This window comes from Alosa pseudoharengus, unplaced genomic scaffold (genome assembly GCF_046254945.1).
Source record: "Alosa pseudoharengus isolate Yale_2024_CS ecotype anadromous, Long Island Sound unplaced genomic scaffold, YU_APseudo_1.1 YU_APseudo_1.1_scf_13, whole genome shotgun sequence".
NCBI classification, from domain to species: domain Eukaryota; kingdom Metazoa; phylum Chordata; class Actinopteri; order Clupeiformes; family Clupeidae; genus Alosa; species Alosa pseudoharengus.
The window spans coordinates 4,988,905-5,015,699 of NW_027468598.1; the positions used below are offsets into that span (position 1 = coordinate 4,988,905).

At 43.8% G+C, this 26,795-nt stretch overlaps 1 protein-coding gene across 1 annotated transcript; it reads right to left on the bottom strand.

Annotated features, from left to right (window-relative positions):
- Positions 1-6,092: 6,092 nt before the first annotated feature.
- Positions 6,093-26,146, bottom strand: wscd1a (WSC domain containing 1a). Its single transcript, XM_076281453.1, has 9 exons — positions 25,818-26,146; positions 14,796-15,600; positions 13,945-14,059; positions 11,584-11,768; positions 9,882-10,003; positions 8,744-8,915; positions 8,140-8,304; positions 7,613-7,813; positions 6,093-7,144 (listed from the first exon to the last, which is right to left on the bottom strand). The coding sequence occupies exons 2-9, from the start codon at positions 15,217-15,219 to the stop codon at positions 6,792-6,794; spliced, it is 1,737 nt and encodes a 578-aa protein (XP_076137568.1). The 5' UTR covers positions 15,220-15,600; positions 25,818-26,146; the 3' UTR covers positions 6,093-6,791.
- Positions 26,147-26,795: the final 649 nt, after the last annotated feature.

The window sequence follows — 26,795 nt, forward strand, 5'->3', positions numbered from 1 at the left end:
ATCACTTGTTAAAAGCAAATAAAGCCCTGAAGACCTCTGATGTTTTAGCATGTAACCTTGTTTTCCCAGAATGCTTCTAATGATAACAGCTTCAAAGCTCACACATCCATATTAAGTGGTTATCTACATTTACTTTCTCCATAACTTACTCATTTCGATTGTCTCTTCCTCCTCTTACCCTTACTAATTACTCCGATTGTCATGTATGAATAACAAAAATACTTTTTCCCCTCCAAATTCTGCCTCTACAGCACAATCACACCTGCTCTGGTTGTTAGTTATAGAAGGAAGCTTCCTAGTTCACAGGTATCCATAGAGAAAACATGATTTCACATTGACACAAATACACATTTTTCACATTGCGCTTAGTCTATCCTAATGTTTGTGGTGTTATTGGCCACGCTGAACAGCCAAGCATGAGGTGCTGTGTAACTGTCTCAATCCCTCCTCTCTGAAATGAGACAATCTAATCCTTTGCTCCTGTCACCAGTGGCCTTCCTTTCCCATACTACTTTTCCTGTAGACTCAGACTCGTCAACGCCTTATAGTGGAACAGGACAGGTTTATCCCTGCACGCCAGCCAGGACGTGGCCTCTAACAGAGGCTGAGAGATGGCTGAGTGTGCGATGCTTGCAGTGGTACACGGTGACTCCAGCTATTGGAGGCTTTTTTGTGGGAGGCTTGGAAAGGTGGATCCGACTGTGATACTCATCCTCTGTAAACTCCTCTCATGCTGTAACAATATATGTGTACATAGACATTGTGTTATTGTGTAGATATATGAAAAAACGGATGGTCGTCAAACATACCATTATGTGATTTACCCAGCATGGCACAAGTGGATCAATTATAGATTATCTCCTGTATGTGCAAAGTTTTTCTTGTAGTACAGCAAATGAAAGGAGAATTATTTGGCCTTGCTTTTAGCCGATCTCAAATGCTTTCAAATTCTCTTTTTCTGCTCTCTCTGTTTCAAATTTTTTTTAGCACATTACTAATTGATAGACCATCGACATAACTCTGAAAATCATCTGCTCCTCCATGGTTAACCCCAGTTGAAAGACTAGGAGCAATTACATAATTCAGACAGGCCTTGTACTGTACGTCTCGATGGCTGCTTGTTTGACACAGAAGTGTAGCTCTGCCCTGGCCTATTGCTCCAAGGCAATCTTGAAACACTTAACTAACAACCACTTAACACAACCTGACTTAACACACATACTGTATGCCACTTCACTCTCTGTACTGTGGGGCAGTGCCCCTGAGTGTCAGGTCTGTCCCTATGTTAGTTAAATGCAGCTTTATCAGAGCACTTTTTATTTGTTGTTCAGAGAAATAGCACAGACCACAATGGTACTCATACAGGAAGCCTTAGGGTACTGAGCCAGCACTGCACTATGCCTGCTTATGACTATGTGCATACAGTATGCATCAACCATTCTAGAGCACTGCCTCAGCATTAGCAAAAGAATCTCATATCTGTGAGAACCAGTATTCATTCTTTTTCTAAACCTTTGTTGATAGGCAAGTTGCACCGACATTGAAATCAGCCATCAGTATGGTTAAAACGATCTAGGCAAATTAGCAGAGTGGAGCTCAAAATCCTGGGCTCAAACCCTTAGTCATAATTATCTGGATTGTTGGTGTATACCGTGCAAGGCCAACACTGAATCCTAACATATACCCAGAAGTTGTTCAGCAGAGAGTAATCATTGAGGAGATTTATTTTCAAAACAGCTGGAAGATATTCATCCCAACTCTTTTTAATTTCCCATCTGGATACTTCTCCTGAACATGAGCACAAGCTCTGTTTTACCAGACTAGAAATGGAAAACCAGCACCATACATTTAGAGGGGGCGTATAATTGAACTCACTGAGCACTGTATACATTACACATATTTACAGTTTGAAAGAACTGTAGTGATTTGGGCAGTGTAGTGAAGTGTTTGAAAGGAGTACAGAATAGTGCACACGCCCGTACGGGAGCCATCCAGTTAAATCCATTTTAAAATTATTAATTCATATTGGTTCTTTTTAGATTTTTTTCTATGAATTGGTATTCTATTCATTTTATACTGACTTCATAACTTACGTGAAGAGCCTACATATAGCTTCCCTATGGAGTAAGCTAAATTAGCTTTAGATCACCAAGAAACTGAAACTGAACCATCACTTGTTTCGGATGTTCAGGTGGAAACCACTGTTCTATGTCTCTGTTTGATTTACGGCAGGTACATCTTGACACACCTTCAGTTGAAGCTTCATGTTCCTACTGAAAGCTGCTCCTGTAAATGTTTTGGAGAGGAAAAGTCTTCAACGAGTCATCTCTCTTCGATGCTCGCTATTTTTTTTCCAACTCAAAATGTAGTCATGTTCCCATTTAGGGCATTGCAAAGTGTGTTTGAGTGCATCTTACCCCACAAAAAGTAATTTGCTGTGCTTTCAAGGCGATTTCTGTCTGTAACAGAGGGAAGACTGTTCCCCCCACAGCGTAAACAACAAGCACAGAGACGATCAACAGGGACTGCTCAACTCCCTGCTGGATCTCATCCAGTGCGCACCCCAGGCCTGGTTTGTGATGCTTCTCTCGTGTTAAGATGGTTTCATTTTCATGCCTTGTTGAATGCCCTGTGGGTCTACTTGCTTACAGTATTCTGGCATGCATGCCACAGGGCTTTCAGTAAATGTTGAGACCAAAGTAGCAGCTTTACTCATACATTCAGTTACGTGTCTCTTTCCCCTCGGAGAGAGAGGCAGCCCTGTGGAAGATGCTGGTTCAGGATAAAGTCTTCCCTCTCTTCTGCTAAATTAGACTTTCAAAGATGGTCTGGACTTTTTAAATACCTGTCTCTCGCAGCCCTTTTCAGTATTCAGAATTTCAATGATGCTTTAAGGTAATTATTATTCAGGGTCCCCCAAGCCTTTTTAAAAACGCATTATCATGTGCATAATTATGGGGATTTGCAGAAGAATGGTGTTATCACTTTCGTCCCAATGTTCACTGGTGGTCAGTGTAATCGGCTTGTCATATTTAGGTATCAAAATGTCCCCCGTGCATGTTTGGCAGCTACATTATGCAACTGCTACTTCGCTACTATGCTACTCTGATTCTGTTAGGCCATCTGTCTTTGCACAAGTACACAAAACCACATACTGTATTGAACTCATATCATTCTGCCCACTTGAGAAGCAATTACAACTGATCATATGTGCCATTAGAGTCAAAGGAACACAACTGTGGAGGACTTCAGAAGAGAGTGTATGAGGAGCTTCCGGTGGCCAAGGGTGATTCATTCAGATGCTTCAAGGGTTCTTAAAGTAATTTCACATCTTTGCGTCATTACACAGCATGTGGATAATGGCTCCATGAAAAGGCCATGAAAATGTTGAGAAGCTATACAATTATTTATGATAATGTATTGAAAATGTCATTTACAATGATTCAGCACATACAATGTACTGTTAAAACAAACAATGCCACTAGTGTTATACTCAGTATTCAAATGTGTTTCCTTTGTGGCAAAAACTGGTGGTCATCTGGGTGAACCAGATATCCTCCATGACCCCCCTCCCCCATCTCTTTGAAGAGGAAAAACAGACTCAACACCCATCTGTTCCACCAGTCAGCAGCAGCTCACTGTGACGGCGGTCTTGTAGTTGGGCCTGACACTGGAACTGGCTTTGCTGGAGCTCCACACTGCTGGCCAAGCTACCATTAGGCTTCATACGCTGATTCTGCCACTCTGACAAGCTAGACATGGCATGGTAAAACTCTTCTTAAGCTCTCTCCATTTCTCTCACACACACTCACACACCTTTTTTGGAGTCACAAGTTTGAAACACATCATGAAGTAATACCCTCTCTTTGCTGTGCACATCAGAGGAAGACCATGCCTGTATTATTCAGGCTCCTGCCTTGCAGGAATATGGGCCTTCTTTTAAATCACAAAAGCTCCATCACACAAACACATAGCAGCACGTAGCCTTCGGCTTTTTCAAAGCTGCAACCACTCCACTGAATGGACATGAATGTGAAGCTGGAAGCCGAGTGCATTCAAATGAGCATGCGCTCACAGCATGTGCAAGACTAACCCAGCCTGCTGTGTCTCTCAGAGAAGCACGCCGCTGAGACCAAACGCAGCGCGGGAGACCCCGAGTTCAGCGTGCCCTCAGAACAGGTCAGGGCCCGTTTGTGGACAGTTCCATTTTCGCGGGTCATGGACCGAAGCCACACCGCAAAGAAAAGGAGGAAGAAGAAGAAGAGAAGAGGAAGAGAATGAAAGGATGAGAGGTCCATTTCGCCTTCATGAGCAGGATCTGTGCACACCCCCAGGCGTTTGAATTCACAAGGGAGGAGAGCAGAAGAGAGGAAAAGAGGAGAGAAGAAAAGAGAGGAGAGAAAAAGAGAGGAGAGGAATGATTGCGCTGTGTTTACAGTGCTCTGAGGGCTTGGGCCGAGCAAGAGACGATTAAGGAGCTCTAACTTGTCTGGAGGCACCGGCTGTCCCATGACAGCACTCGACTTCACCCAAAGGACACTGATGCATATTCAATCAATTTATATTCTAATTAAACAAAAGGGATTGTAGTCTCTATGTGTGTGTTTGTGGGTGTGTACTGTATGTGTCTGTTGGATCATTTGACATTTTGAATTCAAAACCTAGGTCTCTGTAGGGCTATAAAGCATGCAATAAAAAGGAGTCTACATTTTTGTGAGTTCTTGTGAGATTAACTTGTTTATTTTGAATTCCTGGGAATACTTTGTGTTATACAACACTCAAACTTCAAAAACCTTTACTTTGGTTGACGTGATTAAACAGACTCAGACACTTGAGTGTGCTTCATGAATTTTTATTAAAGCAACACTCACAATCAAAATCTTTTTGGGGACCTGCCCCTTTCCAAAAACTGATTTTTTTTTTTCATGACAGTTTTACATTTTTGAAGCCTGTAAATGTCAGACAGTCAGCCTCCCGCTGTGTTCCTTTAAAAATGCAAGAAGAATGTACACCCAGCATCAGCAATCTGGTCGTAAGCAATGTGTCTGTTACAGTCCTCACAGCTCATGAAGTCCCAGGTGGCCAAACACATTCACAGGCGCACGGATGCAGGTATTTGCACACAGTATTTACGGAGGTGTGATCTGCTACACAGACAGAGCAATGACATCCATTTCATTTAGCCAGTAATCTGTCATAAGAGCCGCAGGCTTGAAGCAGCGTGACCCCTGGGAGGAGGTTGTCTGCTCTCTGAGGGACCCCATTACCGCCCATTCAACTCCCACAGAAGAGTGCAGCCTTCCTCCTCCTCAAGCGTCTCTGCAGACAGCCATTATCATCTGTCCTGTGACTAAATACTGTTACATGGCTGCTTCTTCACCAGGGCCAACAAATACTAATTCAGTGGTTTGGAGAATGGATTGGATGAATGGATTTTGTTTCCATGGGAATGAAGCTTGTAGCGTACAATCTGTTGACTATTGGACATACCAAAGGATAACACTGAAGAATCAGTGTTCTGATGCGCAGTCCACTGTGATAACCCCAGATCCTGGCGTCCATTCAAACTATTTCAATAAATACATGACTAAACCATACGCGGTGCAGAGACACTCATGTGTGCGCCACCAGAGAAGAGAGGAGCAGAACAGAGGGGAATGTGGCAGCGGCGCTGTCAAAGCCAGTCACATCTGGGCCTCTGTGCAGCACAATAATCAGCTCAGGAGAGATTAGAGACTGCAGGAGGGGGGGGGGGGGGGGGAGGCAGCGGCACACCACTGGGTACACTGGGAGTGTGTGTGTGTGTGTGTGTGTGTGTGTGTGTGTGTGTGGGAAGCATGTCTAGCTGGCCAGGTCTGGCGGCTGTTATCTCCTCTTCCTCTGGGCTGCTTCCCATGGTCATGGTGGCGACTCTACTCTGCCTCTTTGTCCTTCTCCTTCCTCTGCCATCATTTCCTCTCTGTCTGCTCGCAGCATGGGCCCAGAGAGGGTTATTGTATGAGATTACGCTGCAGGAGATCCCTCTCCCTCATCATGTTTCGGCCCCTTCCCCTGCCCCTCCGTCCCGCTCCCTCCCTCCCTCTCTGTCCTCCTCCATCAGGGCGTCACCAGCATGGTGGGAGAGGACTGCTGCAGCGTCCAGCCCAGCCTCCTCCAGCCTCCCATTCCCAGGGACAGTCAGTCAGTGTGAAGGCGGCTCTACAGCCCTGATGGGCCCAGTGCACTCACGGTGGTGTGATGCCTGTGCGTCGGAATCAGTGGCAACCACGCAGCACTAATGTAGCAAGTTGTGGCAGGATTTTCATTGTACTGTGTTGGTTTATGTATAAGAACAATACAAAAGATGAAGCCTCTGATTTTATGGTTGAGGCGATTGGGAAGAAGGCTTTCAAATGAATTTTCTGCTCTGTCTCAAACAATGACAAAAAAAAACGCTATCTGTGATTTCATCAAAGTCAGTTTGCTCGGTTTAATCTGTCGTAAATCTTAAAGCACCATCCTAAGTGTCAGGCAGTGGCACACGGCCCTCCTCCAGAGTCCTAGCCCTGCCCTCATCCAAAACATGTGGCACACAAATAAACTGAAGCGGCAGTGATGGGAAAACCCTCCAAGTGCTGCATTACAGGAGGGCCCGGCCACAATATGCAATGAGTGAAGCAGTACACTGCTCATCTGATACAGACAGAGGGGATCAGATTCCTCTTGGTCGTAATGGTGAAGAAGAAAGGGTTCGGGAAAGGCCAGTTTTGTCCTCTGTGGACGCTGATCAGACTTGTGGACGTTTCCTCTGATCACCTGGGCAGGTAGTCCGGCGGCAGGCCTGTCTGGTTGCTCTCCCTCAGCGCCTGGTCCACGGCGCCGATGTAGCCGTCAATCAGCTGCCGCATGTCTGGCGTGAAGGGGTCAAAGGTGGGCCGGCGGGCGCCCGAGCGCTTGAAGTGGCCGTCTTTGTTGCTCTCGGCGCACAGCAGCCGCTCCTCGGTGACGCTGGCGTTGAGGAAGTTGGCGATGACGCGCAGCTGGGGCACCAGTGAGTCCTGGAGCTCCTCGTAGTGGACCACGAGGACATGGCGCCCGTACCGCAGCCAGTCCAGCACGTGGGACGCCCACCAGGACGCATAGCTGCCCACAAACTCTGGCCACTCTGGAGGAGAGGAGAGGACAGACACAGGAATCACACTCACATCTCTCATAACAAGTATAATTATCTACACATTACTCACTACTCACACACTCAGTTCTGCAGACATTCTATTATTAGACACCAATTACTGTGATGCACGGACAAAGTCAGGGAGCGATTCCCAAAAGAGCACATAAAACAGAGATATTCTATCAGAATGTTAGCGCCGCCTGGAAAAAAGCTCCGCTTTTACGATTACAGTATGTGACGGTAAACATTAATGCAGACCGGCGCACTGGGAGATTATCACCCTGTATTATGGTAGACACTTCCAGCCCCACCAGATTATTTATTAGTCACCCAGAACAGGCCTCGTGAAAGACATGATCTTCATGTGACAGCCACAAGGACAATTTCATAAAATCAATTGAGCGTGGCAGAGATTGACAGTAAGGCGCTGACGAGAGGAGGTGTCTGTGGGCTTTCTACCTTTGCTCTTCCAGTGCTGGTCTGACGCGTAGCCCAGGTGTCCGGCACACTTGCGGTTGAACTCGGCCATGAGGGAGCGGTACGGGTTTCGGATCAGCAGGATGGAGGAGTCGTACATTTCGATATCCCGCTTGCCGCTCTCATGGGTCTTCACACAGATGGTGCGTCCACTCTTCCAGTAGTCCTTCTCGCCCTTGAAACCTCCAAACCGCCGGAAACATCATCAAACACACACACACACACACACACACACACACACACACACACACACACACACACACACACACACACACACACACACACAAAACAGAACAGTTTACTTTTGAATGTCTAAAGCCAGCTTTGTAGCATTTTACAATAGTTACAATGACAATTCGTTCTACATTTATCACTTTCTACCTAGCTAGCCAACCCCAAAAAAGCTCTGTCTTCTTCTCAGGGCAAGATAATGAATGGAGCCAATTCAAGTGATTGATTTGCTGCCTCCACTAAAGTGGCTCTTGGCTTTAAGGCAGTTAAAGAATTACCTCGGTTGTAAAGAGTGCCGTCAAAATAGTAGCTCCCAGTGTAGTAGCCGGTGGCCAGCTCGATCAGGTGCCGCACCCAGGTGTTGCCCGCACCAGGGAAGCTGGACAATGCAACTAGTGAGCTGGACTTCTCTGGCAGGAACTTCCTCTCAGTGCACCTGGAGTCTGGTGGAAGGGGAGAAGTGGATGTTTCAACTCAGACTGTGCTGATGTCAGTCACAGGTACATCATCCCAACACCAGTCCCTGTCAGTCCCTTTATATCAATAAAGATATGTAGCAATGTCAGTAAGAGAATCTAAGAACTTTGAGCCAATTTTAAAAAAACAGTCTTCCCATGTTTTTACTTTTATCATCTGAGGGTAGTGGTGGATTTTCTTTAGTTTAAAACACTAACGATATTAACATAGCAGTGGTCTCGCGAAAAGAGAGGGAAATACTAAAGTTCTCCATTTCAAGCTAAACATTTTCATCTGCAGTATGCTCTTCCCACATAATATGCAGCGCAGCAGACTCAGAGGGAAAGGCGCGTTAACATTTCATTTGGACATCATTTACATATAGATGACTTATTATCGCTAATCTATACACACTGTTGACCTTACCCTGCACAGGCGTTTGGTAGACCTGGCAATGCAGATGATTGGTTGCCGCCGTGGGGATAGTGGTGTTAGCCTGGGCACAGAGCTCCTCCCCCACGGGCTCATGGAGGCTGAAGACAGGAGTCGCATAACCACAGAAGCACTGGAGCTTGTGTAGGATGGCAAGTGGATACTCCTGATCAGAACACAAGGAGAGACAATCACAGATAATTTCATGCCACATTTTAAATGACCAAGCACAACCAAAGTGAACTGTATACTGATGTAATTCACAGTTCAGTGATTGTTAGGTTATTAAACAATCACAGGTAGGTATTGCACTAAATCCTACCACTATCTGATTAAACCTAATGTTCATGTCCATTATCATCAGTTTTTAATCACAGTTAGTGTCTGTGCCCCCAAATTTAAATGTCCATCACCATTCCAATTAGCAGCAGTAACAGCAGTCTTGGAGAAAATTCACCAAATCAGCCTGAACAAAAACTTTCTTTGCAAAAGCTAATACTGGCAGATTTCCTTAGCAAATTTCCCAAAAGATATGGAAATCAATACACCGATCAACACATGATGATGTGGCCCAGTGGCAATGCATTCCCATGTCAATAATTTATTTTTGGATCTCATTATCTGAAAGCATTTTGAGAAGAGGTGCGTGACTTGCTTGTTTCTGCACCATGCTTCGTGGCAATTGAGATAGACCCCATTAAAGAAAACAGCGCAGCTGCAATCTCAGACGGTTGTGGGGTGGTTGAGGGGCGTTGGGAGAATGCCAGCACCGGCTGCGAAGCAGCAATCACCACAAGCAAAGTAGCGAAGAGGATTGATTATGGAATCAATTGATTCTCTTTAGGGACACATTAAAGTTTAAACAGCCAGATTGTTTTCAGGCGCAGTAAGAAAAGCTTCATCGGGAGTCTGCATAGCAAGCCATTGGCACAAAGGAGCTCCTGACAATCAATGAAGATCCCCTTGCATGAGTGCAGCTTTGGATGAGTGGAATGGAGCGGTCTGAGGTGGGCTAGATGTGTGGGGCAGAAAGGCTGATTGGTTGGGGGAGGGGGGGTGAGGTTTGATGAAGGACAGGGGGGCTAAGAAGTGTGAGGGACAGTGGTGAGTGAGAGGAGGCAGAACGGCTGACCTGGTCCATGCAGACCTCGATGCAGGCCTGAGAGGTGACGTTGCGCTTCACGGCACGCACAAACGCGGCGGCCGTCATGTTCTCAGGAGTTCTGAAGCAGCCACGGTAGCGCACGTTCCTGTCTGGAAACACAGGAGGAAGGGGGGCAAGAAAGAGCCACGGAGAAAGAGCCATGGAGAAAGTAAGTGACAGGGAGAGAGAGAGGAACAAGGAGAAAAAAGAGAGATAGAGAGAGCAAAGGAGAGAAAGAGAGGGAGAGAGAGAGAGAGAGAGACAGAGACATCTTAGTGACAGCATGTGGGATTTGAAATGCTCAAAGGAAAGCGTAGTTCACTCACATTTCATTATACATTATTCATATGCAGTTTCCACCCAAACAAGCCTGGTATATTTGGAAGCAAATGCCTTTATCAAATTGCAAGGAAATTGGGTGATGAGAATATTATATTTACCTATTTATTTCTTTATCAAAGTAGCACCACTCCCACATATTAGCTATAATATCAGACCTCCAAAATTCACCCTTCAACCCTTCATAAGCCACTTCAGTCATGTTGTAGACAACAGTATGAATGACCATAAACAACCTCCCTCCCTACATCCATCCATTGTTTCACAAAAGCAGTGGAGAGGCAAATCCTGGAGTGTGCATGTACGTGTGTGTGTGTGTGTGCGTGTCTGTCTGTGTCTATGTGTCTGTGTGTGTGTGTGTGTGTGTGTGTGTGTGTGTGTGTGGGTATGTTGTGTATGCGAATCGACTCATTGACTGATGCCTCTCTCAGCTCTGCTGTGCATGAGTCTGTGTGATTAGGCGTAATTACAGCCACATCAAGCCTGTTTGTGTTAGCACTTCATTCTCTTACACGCACATACGCGCGCACACACACACACACACACACACACACACACACACACACACACACACACACACACACACACACACACACACACACACACACACACACACACACACACACACACACACACACTCTCTCCGTCGCTCACTCATCATGCTCCTTGCTCCTCCCTCACCCCCCACTTCACAACAGCCGTCATTAAAGCAAGAAACCCTTTGTTTGCTGCTCCAAAAACAATGCGCTATGCCCTGTTGACTCCAGTGGACCAAAACAAAGCTCTTGCATTCTCCCTCTATCCACTGACAAAGAAAGGCGGACACACATATGGAACAACTCCACTCTAGTCAAGGCATCATGACAAATTGTGCTGCGCTTTGCTCTGGCAGAAGCCCTGCTGTGGTGGTATCTCAGCGTAGCATAAGGGGCTTCAGCCAGGAAACACAGCGGTGGCAATGAGAGGAGTGAGTGCACCACTGACCTCAGGACAGGTGTTTGCTAAGCTGATGCCTGGACAAGTGTGTGTGAGCAGGTGATATAAGAGAAGGTGTGTGTCGATTGGTGAGTGTCAAACCAGCAAAGGCTGGAGGGTGGCCTCCAGGGGCCCAGAGGACCTGTGTGGGAGCGGGGGGGGGGGGGGGCATATGGAGGATGCAGATAGCAGACAGGTTCTGAGACGACCTGAAGGTGAAGGAGCACATGTGTTTTTGTTTGTATTTATGTGTGAATGTGAGTGAATGGGTCTGGGTTTGTTTGTATATTCCTACAGTGTGTGTCATAGAGCTACAAAAGGATCAGCTATCCATGGCAGCTTTAAAACCAACTCTCATCATCATCTTAATACTCACATCTCCTCTGACCAGGAAGTAGTTCCTCCACCTTGTAGATAGACAGACGGGCCACACCCCCGCAGATGGAGCCCTTCTCGCCCTTGCAGTCCAGGTTGCACTCCTCCTCCCTCATGCGTGGGCCTGCGATGCGGTTGCCACAGTAACACTCCGAGCCATACTCCAGTCCGGCAAACTGGTATCCACTAGTTGAGAAATGTGGCACTCTTAAACATTGCTCTTAAGAAGATCCTCATTTGACACAACACAACATGAATCTCATTACTATTTCATTTTTATTATTATTATTATTATTATTATTATATTATTATTGTCAATTATGGAATGTTGAATGAATGTCAGCTATAAGCTATCAAATATAAAACACCAACAAAATAACACACCAAGAGTAACACAAGTACATAGGCATTGCCAGAGTCCTGTACATCATCCAAGGCCATCTGTTCAGTGGCAGTGCTGTTACTGTAGGTGTGTGTGATGGGAGCCTCACTCTGGCCTAGCTGGGCTGGAGGTCAGCTAGAGGTCAGCCCCTCTTCTCTCTGTATCTGACCCTGCTCTCCCTCACCACCAACTGCCTTTCTTTGCCTGGGGCTGAACTCACACCCACAGAGGTCACCATGTGGCGAGCTCAAGGGGGAAACGCATATCTGTCTGGATGACAGGCCACGCTAGGCTAGCAGTGCTGGCATGGCAGTTGAGCCATCAAATGAATGAGCAGAGTGTCCTTCCAGCCAAGCCACCTGGAGGGCTGGTGACAGTGAAAGAGAGGAAAAAAGAGAGAGGGGGAGGGGTGGACTCGGACACCTGCGCGGTGAGTGAAAGAGACAGTTTTATGTTCCGCGGCGGCCAGCCTGGTGAGCGGCTGCATGGACACAGCTGCAGCCTCAGAAGCGGCGGCCATGGTGATGACGCACGGGCCACATTCCAGCCAGGTGTTCCAACAGCGCGGAGTGAAAGTGAGCATCCGAACGTTACCACTCTCTCCTGGGCGCCTGATCTGGGCTTCCTCATGTGAACCCAACTGGACTGAACCGAGCCACCGCTCTGGTGCACACACTTCCCTCTCTGTCCATGTGACAACACACACACACACACACACACACACACACACACCGTTCCACCCCTCCGTGCCCATATCCCTCTCAGTGCTGGAGTAGGATTTTAGTGTTCAGGACAGTGCCCCCAATAAAGACCACAGAATGACTAGGTTGGCTGACATCACCTGTATTTCTTTTTTATGTCAGACCTTTTGAGGAAGTCAATATATACTCATCTGTTACTTCGATGTCATTGCTGTAGAGTGGAATAAGATTTTGTGTTCCTGCTTTTGTTGTTCATCAAAACACATGTGTTGTTCTCTCACTCCATTAACAGCCTCACAGCCCCAGATCTTCAGAAGGATAAAGATGTAGTATCTGAATGTTTCCATGGCAACCATGCAAGTAAGGCCATTTTCCCTTCCTTCATGCAAATCTATGATGTCGCCTGCATTGCATTCACGGAAGGGGGGGGGGGGGGGGTCATTACACTGAACTCCCTCAGCCCCTCACTACCAAGCATCCAAAGCAGAAAAACTCGCTATCATGATTCTGAGTGATTTGGCAGCAGAGCACATTTGTGAAAGCCAGGACCTTGGAACTGGCAGAAACCAGGGTGGCTTTGTAGATATGACTGATGCTGAATGACTAGCCCTGCTGTCTGGGTCGCATTCCTCTTTTCAGATGTTTATTTTCCAGACAGAGATTAGAATAAATATCAGCTCATGCTTCTGCATGTTGATCATTTAAGAGAAAAACTATTTCATTGCCTTAAAGAGATGGCTATAGTTTTAACTGGATCCATACCATCTGATGCCTACCGGTAGGGTGAGTTTTCATGGTGGTAACTGTTTTAGAGAATGACACACTAATTAATAAAAGACCGAGCATCAGGGGTTAATTAAAGGGGTAGTTGTTTAACCTCCTTTTTCAAACGGTGGTCAATTAGCACAGATAGCCTGAACAGGTGTATCACACACACACACAAACAAACACACAGACACACAAACAGTAGTCACAGTTAGTCAGAGAGCCACACATCTGCTTTTAAAGAAAGAAGACTTGGCTGTGGTGATTTGGCAAATCCCCAAGTCCCCAACCTTGGATCTTGCCAGCTGGCACTCAGCATTACACTGCAAACACACACCACATTCTCTCCCCCATCCTAACCGGCTCCGTCTCATTATTCTCTGATTTAAGTCAACAATGGACTAGATGTCTATTGAAACTGAAGCCCATCTGCCTACGGCGGCCATCTCGGTTCACGGCCACAGCGTGAGGAGTGTGGAAGGCAGACAGCAGAAGCAGTCACAGGAAGCCTCACCTCTCAGAGCAGGTGTCCTGGCACAAGCTTGTGGTCATTCTGCGGAAATCATAAAAAACGGTCCCTTTCAAGGCCCGGTCCTTGGCATCATCTAGGAAGCAGCCAATGTATGTACCTGTTTCAAATTAGAGACAAACAAACAAAATGGAGTAGCGTAAATTCCCAACTATTAGCCGAGGTTTATACTTTGATTTTGCAACATTTCTTCAGCTATGAGGTTAATACACGGGGGCAATTAATATGGTATTAATATGTTTTACCTTTTTTTTAACTTGTATAGAACACTGTCCTGCAGTTTCTACACAATGCGGCTAATACACAGAAAATTACTGTTTTCACCTGCTGTGGCAAAGTGGAGCAGAGAGAGGAGTGAGGGGTGGCAAACAGTGATTTTTTCTTTTAATATACAATATGGAGGGAAAGATTATTTCCATCACCTATTAACTGCCCCCTACTAACCACATGACAGTATCTTATGCCATTTTACAAAACACATGTTTTAACAACATTTTTTTTCAATGAAACATCATCCTGTTGCTGGCCATTTGGGCAAGAGTGTGATAAGTAAATGAAATTATGTAAATTGTTTAGCCTCAACCTTTATATATTGCCTTTAAATCAATTCAGCAAACAAAATCTGACAGTGTTTTCTGATATTTAAATGGTATAATAATGCCAATTCTATCCATAAAAACCTGGAAATGTCTTTATCAACAGTTTGCAGGCAACCTGTGGTGATGTCCCCATTCCCCATGACTAAATGGTGGCCACACCCAAAACAACACATTTTCAAGATCAATGTATACATTGCTGTCGGGATATTAAAGTGGATTAAACAGTTCTTACAGCACCTTTGTGTGGAGCCTTCCTCCTGGCTGTCACCGGGTCTGCTCTGGTCATATCCTGTTCCGACATGAGGCTGTGGAACCACCGGCGCCGCAGCTGTCGGATCTCCTGGTTCCTGGACAGCAGCCACTGAGGGCCTGCTCGGTCATCTGACTGGCTTGCCCGATAGCGGCCTGGACTCCCTGGCAGTCTGGCGCCCACTGGGCCTACTCGCACCACTGGCGTGCCACTCAGCGCCCGCGGTGGGGCTGGCAGAGAGGGCAGGGGCAGGAAGCTGGAGGTGAGGGACAGCCCCCGCTGGGAGACCACCAGGGCTGCCCGCTGCAGCAGCAGCACGCTGCCGGCCATTATGTAGGCCACGCCCAGGAACAGGAAGAGCAGCTGAGTCCGTCGCAAGAAGCGCTGTAGGCGGTAGAATGGCTTCGCCATGACCAACACCCCTCTCTGCTCAGTTTCCTTAACAACTGGAGGTAAATGTCTCCCTAACAACCAAAACGGGGAACGGAGAGATGGAGGATATGATTTGCTGCATCACGTTCTGGCTGTCTTTCAGCAGTTCTTTCCCAAACCAGTGTCACTAAAATAAAATGAACAGCAGGACCATTGTGTTTTAGATGCCTTGTCCACTGTGATTACAGCTTGAGAGATGGGCAGTCCACCACTCTATGGCACCCTGCAGTGCCGGTCCTCAGACGTCTTGACCAGTGAGGGGATCCAAGGCCAGGCAGCTCATCAGCTATCCCTTTGTTGTCTGCACAATCTCCACTGCCTGTCTCCTAGGGTTCCAGACAGAGGGAGCCCTAAGTGAACCTGCAGAGAGCAGAGCCATAAAAGTGTGATTCAAGTCAAGGCTAATCCTTCTTTTTAATCCACTTTATCTATGGTGATAAAACAAAAAAAGCACAAGTACAAGAGAGAAATATGAAGGGTCTCCTTTTTTGCTGTATGTCTCCATTAGTGTGTGTGTGTGTGTGTGTGTGTGTGTGTGTGTGTGTAGAGAGAGAGAGAGCAAAAGGAGGAAACATGAACAAAGGTAGAGGTTGAATAAGAGAATGGGTCAGTGAGAGAAAGAGTGAGAGGGATTTGAAGAGCCGAAGAGTCAGTGAGATCCAAAGTGAGAGGAACAAGGAATGTGTGTGTGTGTGTGTGTGAATGTGTGTGTGAATGTGTGTGTGTGAATGTGTGTGTGTGTGTGTGTGTGTGTGAATGTGTGTGTGTGTGTTAGAGAGTGAGTGAGTGAGCAAGAGAGAGAGCGAGAGAGAGATGGTGCCTTTGTGAGCTATTGCCTCAGCTGCTCATCTCTGGAGTGAGAGCGAAGCAAGGAACAGAAAGGTTCTTATTTATGGCAGCTACCCCTCCCTTATCTTCCCACACAGGGTTAAGATCACACAGGCTTGCATCATCAAGCATTACAACGCACAGAAATGCCTGTCCTGATTTCACATCAAACCATAAAGCATAGCCTGATAACATCTCCCGCCATAAATCACCTTCTAAATGCCTGACGCAGTTCCCCAATATCAGCGCCATCATTTCCAATAAACCTCAGCGTGGCTGTCAGCACAGACCATATGGCGATGACAGCACAAAAGCATCGTGCACATCAGGACTGAAACAGAAATGTCTAGTTTGTCCTTTTTTCTTGCTAATTGGGTAAGCTTACACTAGGTGCAACTCAGCTTGTTTCAATTTCAAATTGTGCTAAGGAGGAAAAAAAGAAAAAGATCCATCATTAGTTTGGCTCTGATGAGAATTCTGATGTGAGGCCTGGAAAAGAGTCAAAAAAACAAACCCTGTAAAGAGCCTAATTAAACCTGGGAGGGAGGTGGGCGGGACGTCTCCTGCTGCCAATCAAGCGGCGTTACGCTCAGATGAAGCATGTTTGCCTGCCCCACATTTCTCTCTTTTTATCATCTGAAAAACACTGTGGGCTTAGGAGCCCTCACCAGAGGAACAGGATCAGACCATAGAGGGCTACTGATTTTCCTTTTTAAGTGCTAACTGCCTGCCTGGCCCCTTGAATACGAATATGAACTCAATTTGGTACACCTTTAAAGCCTGCAAATGATACACATCCTCTACCTCAAGAATACTGTTAGTTGTGGTTAGATAACAGAGTACAGCAACATTTAACTTCTCACGATGAAAACAAACAGTTTCTTTTGCCAGTGCTAGAAGGAATATCTCCATGGGACACATTCTTTACTGCTGTGGCTCCTGCTAATGGCGCTGCCCCCGTAGGCATGGCACTTTCCCCCAGTGAAAACCCCTTTCTCACTCTCCACACTCCTCACACAAGCATTTGGCGGAAGGCCCAGAACAGCACACAAAAGACTGAGCATGTATGAACATTCTTGTCAAAACCATGGGCAACTACCAAACCGCTGAGCATCTGCTGAGAATGTCAATCAGATTGGAAGCTTCACCCGTGATTGATGGAGAGCATCGTACACGCTTTTCAGTGGAGGACACACGTGTAAGCTGCTCCACTAGCGTGACTGAATAAATCAACAGTGATATAACAGTGAAACAAAAACCCTCACCTTGGGTAACCACACTAGATGAAGAGCAATGATAGCAACAGTGGCAGAGGGCAAATAACCACTCAAACAAAACAAGCACTTGTAAAAAAAAAACACACACACTATGGCTTAATTTACTAGCTGTAAGAATAACAAAAATGTCATGTTAAAAATCCTGAATGTTAATCATGGTGAAAGATGAGTGAAGACAAGGATTTGTGCTCCAGCAGCACTCTTGTGAAGGTGAGGATGTGTCAGGGCTTTGCCCAGCATGGGCTCCTTTTCAACAGCGCATCCTCTCGGTCAAGAAAAACACGTAATGAATAGATAAAGGAGGAGAATTGTGTCTTTCACCAGCTGTCCTTGCTTCTGAAGAGAGCCCACACTTGTGAAATCGAAGGTACAATCTCCAGTCTCTCAGCAATATTTACCCCATTTACTAACATACAGTTCTTGCTGATAAGAAAAAGTAAAACATGCAAATTGTGCAATTGAAGATGCAGACAAATGTAAAGATCAAAGGAACAGCATTCTCAAGTGTTATTACAGTTATTATTATTATTATTACTGTTATTACATAATATATCAGTGTTATGGTATCTGAGTCAGACCAAAAGAGTCTTGTAGACTTAATTTATAAACCAAAACCTACGACCTATGTCTGGTTCTGGTGTATGCGGTTGATTTCACTGATATTCTCACTGCAAGCTATCAACACATCTTTTTCTGTGAGGAGCTGGCTCCCCATCAGCATGCATGCTCCAGCGCATGCACCCCACTAGCTTATTCCCTCTCTTGTGCCTGGAGCAAGTCTTCACTCTCCTCAACCTATTCCTTCCTTAATTTTTACAGTTTTTAATCTACATTTATTTAGTAGCTATCAACATACAGTATTTGTGTAGGCTTAGATCAGTGGTTCTCAAATGGGGGTACGCGCAAAGTGCGTCAAAAAACACACCCTTTCTTCTCTGTTATATTGCTCCACAACTGTTCGTCGCAGCGAGATGAAACCTTTATTGCGTGACAGAGCAGAAGTTGGGCTTTCCAACGAGACAACGCACTTGTCTGTAAGTTAAAGTATGAAAATAAAAATCATGAAATTAAATCAAGTTGCACCATATTTAGTCTTTACTTCTCTGCGTTCACCTGCGCACCCATTACCCATTACTCGCGAACCCGTGAACACATAGATATGGCAAGTATATCAGATGAAAGAGGAGACACATGGCTATCCATTTATAGCAAGTATGTCGATCCTTCTGGCTTATGAAATCAGATGAAGTGACTACAAAATAATAACGTCATGTAGAAAAACCAATGCTGCACACCCATTACTCTCATTTGAATTACGCGGACCTGTGATCGGATAGATATGCCACGTATGTCAGATGAAAGAGGAGACACGGAGCTATCATTTGATACCAAGTACATCCTTCTGGGTTATAAAACAGACGAAGTAACAGCAAAATAATAACTTCATATAGCTCGACTTACCTCAAGCTTTTGTCTGTTTTTGTAGCAAAGCATGTTTATAATCCAACGCTATTGTGTGTTTCTCTATGGCAAAGAATGTTCATAATCCGGTTTTGAGATCCTATCAAATTCCTGCATGGCATCCAATTCAAGGCTCATATTGCATCCCAATTTTTTTGCCTTTTTTGCCTTTACTTTGTTCATAAAGAATCATGAGTGCAGACACCATAGGGACACACAGGCTATATAACACGTAAACTCAGGTCAAGTCAGGTCAGATCAGTTCGTGTCACAGATATGGAGCGCAGAAAGGTCATTAAATCACTAAATAAAAAAAATGGCATTTATTTCTGTAAGGCACACACCACATAATTGCTCAGCCACAGATAATTCCTCCACGTGGCAATGATATTGCCAGATTCAGGACAGTCTGCCCTACACACGAAATGCATGTAGAGCTATAAGCTTGCTGTGGTGAGATCAGGGCATGAAATTGGCACCCGCCCACACGCCAAATGCGGGTAACTTTTGTGATTGGCGGGTGAAACTGTCAATCTACCTGCCACGTTGGCGGGTAGCCAATAAGACAACACAACACTGAGCAAGGAGATGCACTGTCGGGATTGCCGTAGGAAATGTACTCTTTACTCCGCTACATTTTCAATTGCCTTTCGTTACGAAAACAAGTTTATTATTGGAGAAAGGGAGAAAAGAGCACCTCTCCCCGGTACACAGCGACGTGGGAGAAAAGAAACAGGGCTTCAGAAAGCATTGCTACGTTTCCCCCCGATTATAAAAGTAATGGCTGGCCTATGTAGCCTACTACACAGAAGTAGATGTTCTATATAGCTAACAACTCAGTTAACGCAATGACGTCCTGCCAGTTGCTGCATCTTCTGGTGAGGCTGCCAGAGTGCCAACGAGACTAGAGGTATGACATGACACGGAAACTTCCACATATATTAATTTATGGCCAGCATCGTTCAACAAGCACATTGGACAAGGAAAGTAGGCCTAAAACTTAATTTACAAGCAAAGCAAATGCACTGGAAATCGAGCATACAAGTTAGAAAAAGCCTAGCATTCATTTATGTAGCCTCAATGTTGCAGGACATGACATGAGACGGTCGGCTGAGAAAACAGATAGCCTGCTCTGTCGCTCTGCCCGAGTGGATATGCCTGGGCTATTATAGCCTAAATATAGGTCTACCCATAATATAGCCATTGTTTTTAGGTTACATTGTCTGTATGGTTAAGTTATAACCAGACTTCTAGCAATGCAAAGCAGAAGAATCAGCTGCAATGTATTGGAAGACTGCTTTTCAATCCATAGCCACGTAATGCTTATTCTGGCTATGACAAAGTATATTAAATAAAATATATTTGAATTGGGCTTTTAAAATATGTTTGACTATATGATTAGCCTACAGAGGAGGAGAAAAGCAAATAGGCATAAAGGATACTTTTGTATCCCTTTAAAGATCCATCAAAAATATAAAAATGTAGGCCTACAAAAAAGTAACTTGTTAGGCCTACTTGAGTAATTTATTAACAAAGTACTTTTTTACTTTTACTTGAGTACTGTAATGTGTATTCTGTACAAGTTCAAGAACCATTCTTATGCATTTTCTGAGTCGTTCACCTTTATTTTGGGCACAAAATCATTTTGGCTGGTAAAAAACCACTGTGGCAGGTGGATTTCAAAATTCACCTGCCACAGTGGCTGGTGGCCAAAAAAGTTAACTTCAGGCCCTGGGTGAGATACATATCAAAATATAAGTTTTTATAATACACTTTTTATATTTTAATTCTTTAAAAATCAAAATAAAATCAATGCTAGTACTAATACATGAAATGATGGCAGATCTGGATAGCCTAGATTCTGCTGGGGGAAAAAAACAATATATAATATGTGTGTGTGGCACTTACAATGAGCAGAATAAATCCTTATGAATAAAGGTAGTGAAAATGCCCTAAAAACAGCTTAGGGTTAAAATATACATCGATTAAGTAGAATCCATGCAAAAATACTTTAAAAACCATTATTTAATAAATATGTCAGGAAAATATAAGTTCATAAAATTAATTTTATATTTCAGTTGGCTATTCAATTTCATTATCCTAAAAACCCAGAGTCCCCCCCCATACCAGGATGGTTCGACCCAACCTGTGTCACATGCCACCCGCCATCACCTGTCAATCACTGTCAAAACTCAAACGATGGAGTCGTGGTTGAAGTTTATGGATGGAGTCGTGGTTCCAAAGTTTAAATTAGGCACTGACGTCACAACGCTCTGTTTTAAGTCTTTTTTTCTCAACTAAAAATGCTTTGCGCTGGTTAGGGGGTACTTGGCTGAAAGAATATTTCACAGGGGGTACATCACTGAAAAAAGGTTGAGAACCACTGCCTTAGATCTTGTTTAGTGATTTTTTTTGCATGCAATTTCAAAATGTTTTGTAGAGTGGGTTGGTGAATTGGTCTGACAGGCATTCTATCTCTGAGCAAAGTAATATGATGATGTATTTTCAGAGTTCACTCTCTTTCAAAGTCGCAATGATTCAGTTTTCACATTTTGTAAGGTCAAGAGATATCAATCCATCATTCCTTGGATATCTTGAATGCTTTTGACTCTGAAAAAAAAATAGTTGATGATGGTACTGAACGTCCATGTTTTATTTGTATTATAGTAACTAACTGGTTACTGATGAACACAGACACATTTGCACGATATTCACAGTCTTGTTTCAGGGTGAGATGCTGAGTCTGTCTTCTGTACTGGAGATTCACTCTGCCTCTCAGCTGTGCCAGGAGTGAGAAACAAAAGCTTGTGCTACATTCACAGTATGAATGTGCCATTAGGTTTCCTTGTCAACTTCCACCTGATTTAGATGATGCCCTACCTCCCTTTCAATGTGAGGTGCACATCTAAAATAATAATCAGATATGGATCAATTTGTAAGGAAAGACAGACGTTCTTCTCACAATAGACCCAGTTTATCTTAATTATACTCTACTTAACTGAAGAGTACAGTAAGCCATTTAAACTGTGACATGCCCCGAGGGCAAACATTTATCCACGTTCTAATGCAGGAAAGCATTCTACTGTTAAGGATACTTCATGCGTGACAAGCAGTAGTCACTTTCCAAAGTCAATGCTTACCACTGCACAGAAATGGAAAAGGGGGTCAGGCTAAGTGCTACATTAAATTTTTGTTGGGGGAAATGGACAGTCCATGGTAATTTAAGCTCTGTGTTGCTTTAAGGCACATTTACATTTGCAGATTTACAGTAACACCATAAACAAAGCCACTATAACTACAAAATGTTCAATAAAGGTCTAGCAAAATGATTGCAGTCTGTGGATACTATTGACCACTAAAATAAAATGTAAGTGTGCATCAGAAAGAGAGGAAGGATAAAAAAGGAGGAGAGGATATCACCAAGCTGTACCGCTGACATTTGAGTAATTTTGTGTGTGTGTGTGTGTGTGTGTGTGTGTCTGTTGAGAAAACCTAGGCAATTATAGATTTCCTTGCAAACTGCTATAGTAAATACACACTGTATGGAAAAAAAGTGTTGGGACAACTTTCCAACTTAAAAGAGGAAATGGGTGAGGAGGCAGAACATCTCATCACAATGATTTTAAAAGCCCTGGACTTGACACATGGTGGAGATTACAATGATGTAGGAGATACATATAAACTACAATGGGACTCAGTAGAGCACCCCTGCTAAATAAATCTATAACAGATCCTCCACCAAGGAGGTTATGTTTTCACCCGTGTCAATTTGTTTGTTTGTTTGTGAACTAGACTGCATAAAACAACATGTGCACAATTTTCATTACATTTTGTGAAAAGATATAGCATGGGCCAAGGAAGAACCCAAAACATTTTGTAAGATGAATAATTGTTTTATTTGTGCAGAGCTGTTGTGCACAACTATTAATGCTGTGCTTCATAAGAGTAAACAAGCTGCCTGTTCCAAGAGGTATTCTAGAAAGTAAATTTAGCTTCTTTCCAAAATATAAGGACTATATTTGGTGGAATTTTCTGTGGGAGCAAACTTGCATGTTAGGTTTATGAGGTAAACTATAGAGGAGTCTAGAGGAGTGAGAAATAGTGACCAGTCTTGAGTGTGACTGAGGTTCTGTAATTCTGTCAACATTGGCATGCAAAAGCTATAATAGTAGGGTAGGGTGTCCTTGTATTCTCACAAAGAATGGAGAAGGGAAAGCTCAAGGTCATTACATTGCTATTGGAACGGCTACCTAATTCTTCAGAAAAATATGTATAATCCAAATCAAGCTAACTTCATGCACTTCAATGCACAATGCACTTATTATTATTATTTTCTGTGTGTTATTTGCACTTGTAGGTGACATTTCTACTGGTTTCCATGGCATCAACTGACTGAGTTCAACACTGGCACTGGCAGTGATATTTCAAAAGAGAATGCTGCCAGGCTTCCCTCCCTTTAGGCAGACTAGCCAGTGGCTTACATCAGAGTAGAAGCATAACCCTTCTCCATTGATTTGTCCTCTGACAAGTCATGTTAAATGATGTCCACTGGATTAAACTGCCTCCTGTCTCACTCAGAGACACTATGGAAATCCACCATTTTTGCCATCAGGAAATACTGTGGGGTTCCTACTTTGTTCATTCAGAAGCCTTAAGGACTGAACACACTCTCCCCTGAACACACTCCTCACTCGCACAACACTTTCAGTGGAACATTTCTTAATCATCGATAATGGTTTGCAATGGAAGTGATAATTGTAGACCATCAATCATATCAATATCTGTCTGCATGTTGAGGGAGTTTCACCAAAAGTTTTCTAAATAACTATAATCTTACTTTAACAGCCCTAAAGCCTTTTCATTGATTTTATTCAAATGTAAATAATTTACATACAACAATAAAAATACTAACTCATTCAATCAAAGATTACAATCTGTCAACATTTTCTTGTGCATATTTCTACTGTAGTATTTCAAGAAACTATTAACTGAGACACACTAGTAATCTCTTTTATGTGATGCAGTGTTAAGTGTGAGGCACATAATCATATTATGTAATAATATATTATAGAATGGGGTAAGCAGTATATAAACCTGCAAATTGGTGGCATGTTCGGTGTTAATGTAATGTTCAGAAAATATTTATTGATGTGGGTGCAATGCACCATCCAAAGATTTTAATTGAAATGAACACAATTAGAAAAACTATAATATTTTGATTATTTGGGCATTTGTATCTTAATTAACATTGTAAAGATTTTCACAAGTTCACCTTTCCACACACTTAATGTGTGTGTGTGTGTGTATGTGTGAGAGAGAGAGAGAGAGAGAGAGAGAGTGAGTGAGTGAGTGAGAGAGGGAGCGAGAGAGAGAGAGTGTGTGTGTGTGTGTGTGTGTGTGTGCGCACACACACGTTTGTGTTCTAGGCACCACAGTAATAGGAACTGTAGTATACTTAACAACCATGTTTTGTGTTGAATTAGTTATAAAATGCAAGAGGGGAATCAAACATACAGTATAAATGAAGAAACAACATAACTCAGCCTCTTTTTTGTTAATTATTCATTTGATAATGTCTCCAAGGCAAACAAAGTGCAAGGCTAAGATTTCAGTCAAAAACTGTGGATTCACGTAATAACACACTGACTGAACCGAGTCAGTGTGAACTGATTGTTGCAAATAAATATTTCATCCCAAATATTTGTGGCGCCATTAGCAACAAGGTGTCAAAACAACCCACGGACAAGCACACTCCTCCGCTTCCGTAACATTAATCAACACTGACTTGTTAATGCCCCCTTCTGCTACAGCCTTATCTCATCTGAGGAACAGTGGAGCTGAGGGGGTCTGTTTTCGAAAGCCTTTGACCTGCAGTGAGATCCACTCATTCTAAACGGAGTGCTAAAGCTGGCCAGCGTCATCCCCATTGCTCTCTGCAGCGTTGACCCAGTGTGCTAGATGTTGAGTTATCATCAACAAGTGACTCAAAAGACAGTACACAGTGATTACTGCGAAGACAGCATCACACATACAGCTACTGGATCGATTTTCCCATTTTTAAATTCTACAAATTACTGTGAAAACAGGCATATTTAATTTCAAACTGTTACTACTTGAATGCTACAGAGATGTTTGATTTCACAACTATTCTACTGGCAATGGTACCATACAGAATCTATTGGCTATAGGATGTTTGTTAAAAAACAACCTGAAGAACTGCTGCTCTGGTTCTGTTCCCGACTCCCCTGTAACCTTCCTAATACTACACAGCTACGGACAACATACTAACAGCCTATGTGTCAGAAAATGACTGAATAAAGTAGGCTATAGGACATAGGCCTACCATCACACCAGAAAAGACCAAAAATGTGGGATATACAAGGGGAATAGATGGAACACAAACAAAGGGTGCAATAAAAAAAAACAATCAAATGTAAAGCAAACTGATCAATTTGGTCTCAACCAGCAGTTCAATTCGATAGTAGAAGTAGAAACTACCCTCTTGGAAAAGCATTTTCGACAATTATCATCTGAGGCAGTGATGACTCCCATTACTAATCCATAAACCACCATATTTGACACATTTGGGAACTGTATTAGAATTTAATAAATTCCTTAATATAATACCCCCCTCCTCTCTAATGCGATTGTAAACAGACCATGCCATTTTCAGCCAGTTTTAGCCCATACATTCCCTGTAATGCTACATTTCCAATAGACTAATCCAAATGGAAAAGAAAGTGAAGAGCTAAGTTACAGCCAGCGGTGGAATATCTTGCAATTTCAATAGAATACCTTGCTATCAAGACATCTGAATGCTGCCTTAGCTATGATGTGACATTTTTCCTCAGATTATTTTTCAATAAAATAACGTTTTACCAGTTCTGCACGAAACCCTTAATCTAAAGTTGAACTGAAACAGATTATCCCTGAGGTTACTTTGAAGACGACTGTAATTAAAGGGTGGGCTATGTTCACTGCTTAATAGCACTGCGTGTAGGCTATCCTTACCTTCACGGGAACATTCCACGGCAGTGTAAAGAAGAAGAGGTGACAAGTATTGTGGATGCAGACTAAACAGTAGCGTATACAGTCGTATCTATTCGTCTGTTTCCACTGTGCTCTTATTGCATCCCTGCCAAGCTAGCGCGCTATCTCTCTTTCTCTCTCGCCGATCTCTCTCAGGCTCTCTTGATGTATGCCATAAATCCTCTTTCATTTTCTTATTTCGCATAGCAGTGAAGCCATTAGATGAGCCTTAATCCGTACGTCTAAATCCGCACTGTGCCCCCCTTCATTTAGCAGTCCCACGTTGCTCTCTCGTTAGAATCCTACGAACCCAGCTGTTTTTAAGTCGGAGAGCAGGACGTAACTGCGCATGCTTCCTGGTCAGGAAACACTAGAAGCAGGCAGTGTGGTATTGACCCACGGCTCCTCTTCACATAGACGACTGGCTGGAGTAAGAATACGTTGTATTGTTTTTTCCAGGTTGTATCCTATTAAACATTTTATTAACACATTTTTACATGGCATTTAGGTTGGCTATATTCTACATTAGTTGTAACCTCATGAACATCAACAAGGGGCATGAGACGAGGTTTCATTTGTGTCCTCCTGTTCGCTTTTTACCTTTGGCTCGAGTCAGAAGATATTGAGTTTGCATGCTTTGAGTTCCTGTAACTGCAGCGATGAAGCTTTGAATTTCGGCAGGTTAACCAGTCTGTTCACTCCACACCCGTCTCAGCCAATCAGATTTGGGATAGCCATACAATTTCCATGTGACAATAAAAGAGGAGTTTGAAGATAGCCCATTGCAAGCATTTTAGAATAGGCCTACTTTCCACTAGGGGACTGTTCGTTATTTATTAAAGGGGCCACCGGAGGGATTTTGAGTGCTTCAATCTAGAGTTGCAAGACCCTCCCAGCCTGCAAGAATTTTTTCAACGACCCTTGCAAAATTGTCAGAAAATACCCAAAATTACCCTCCCT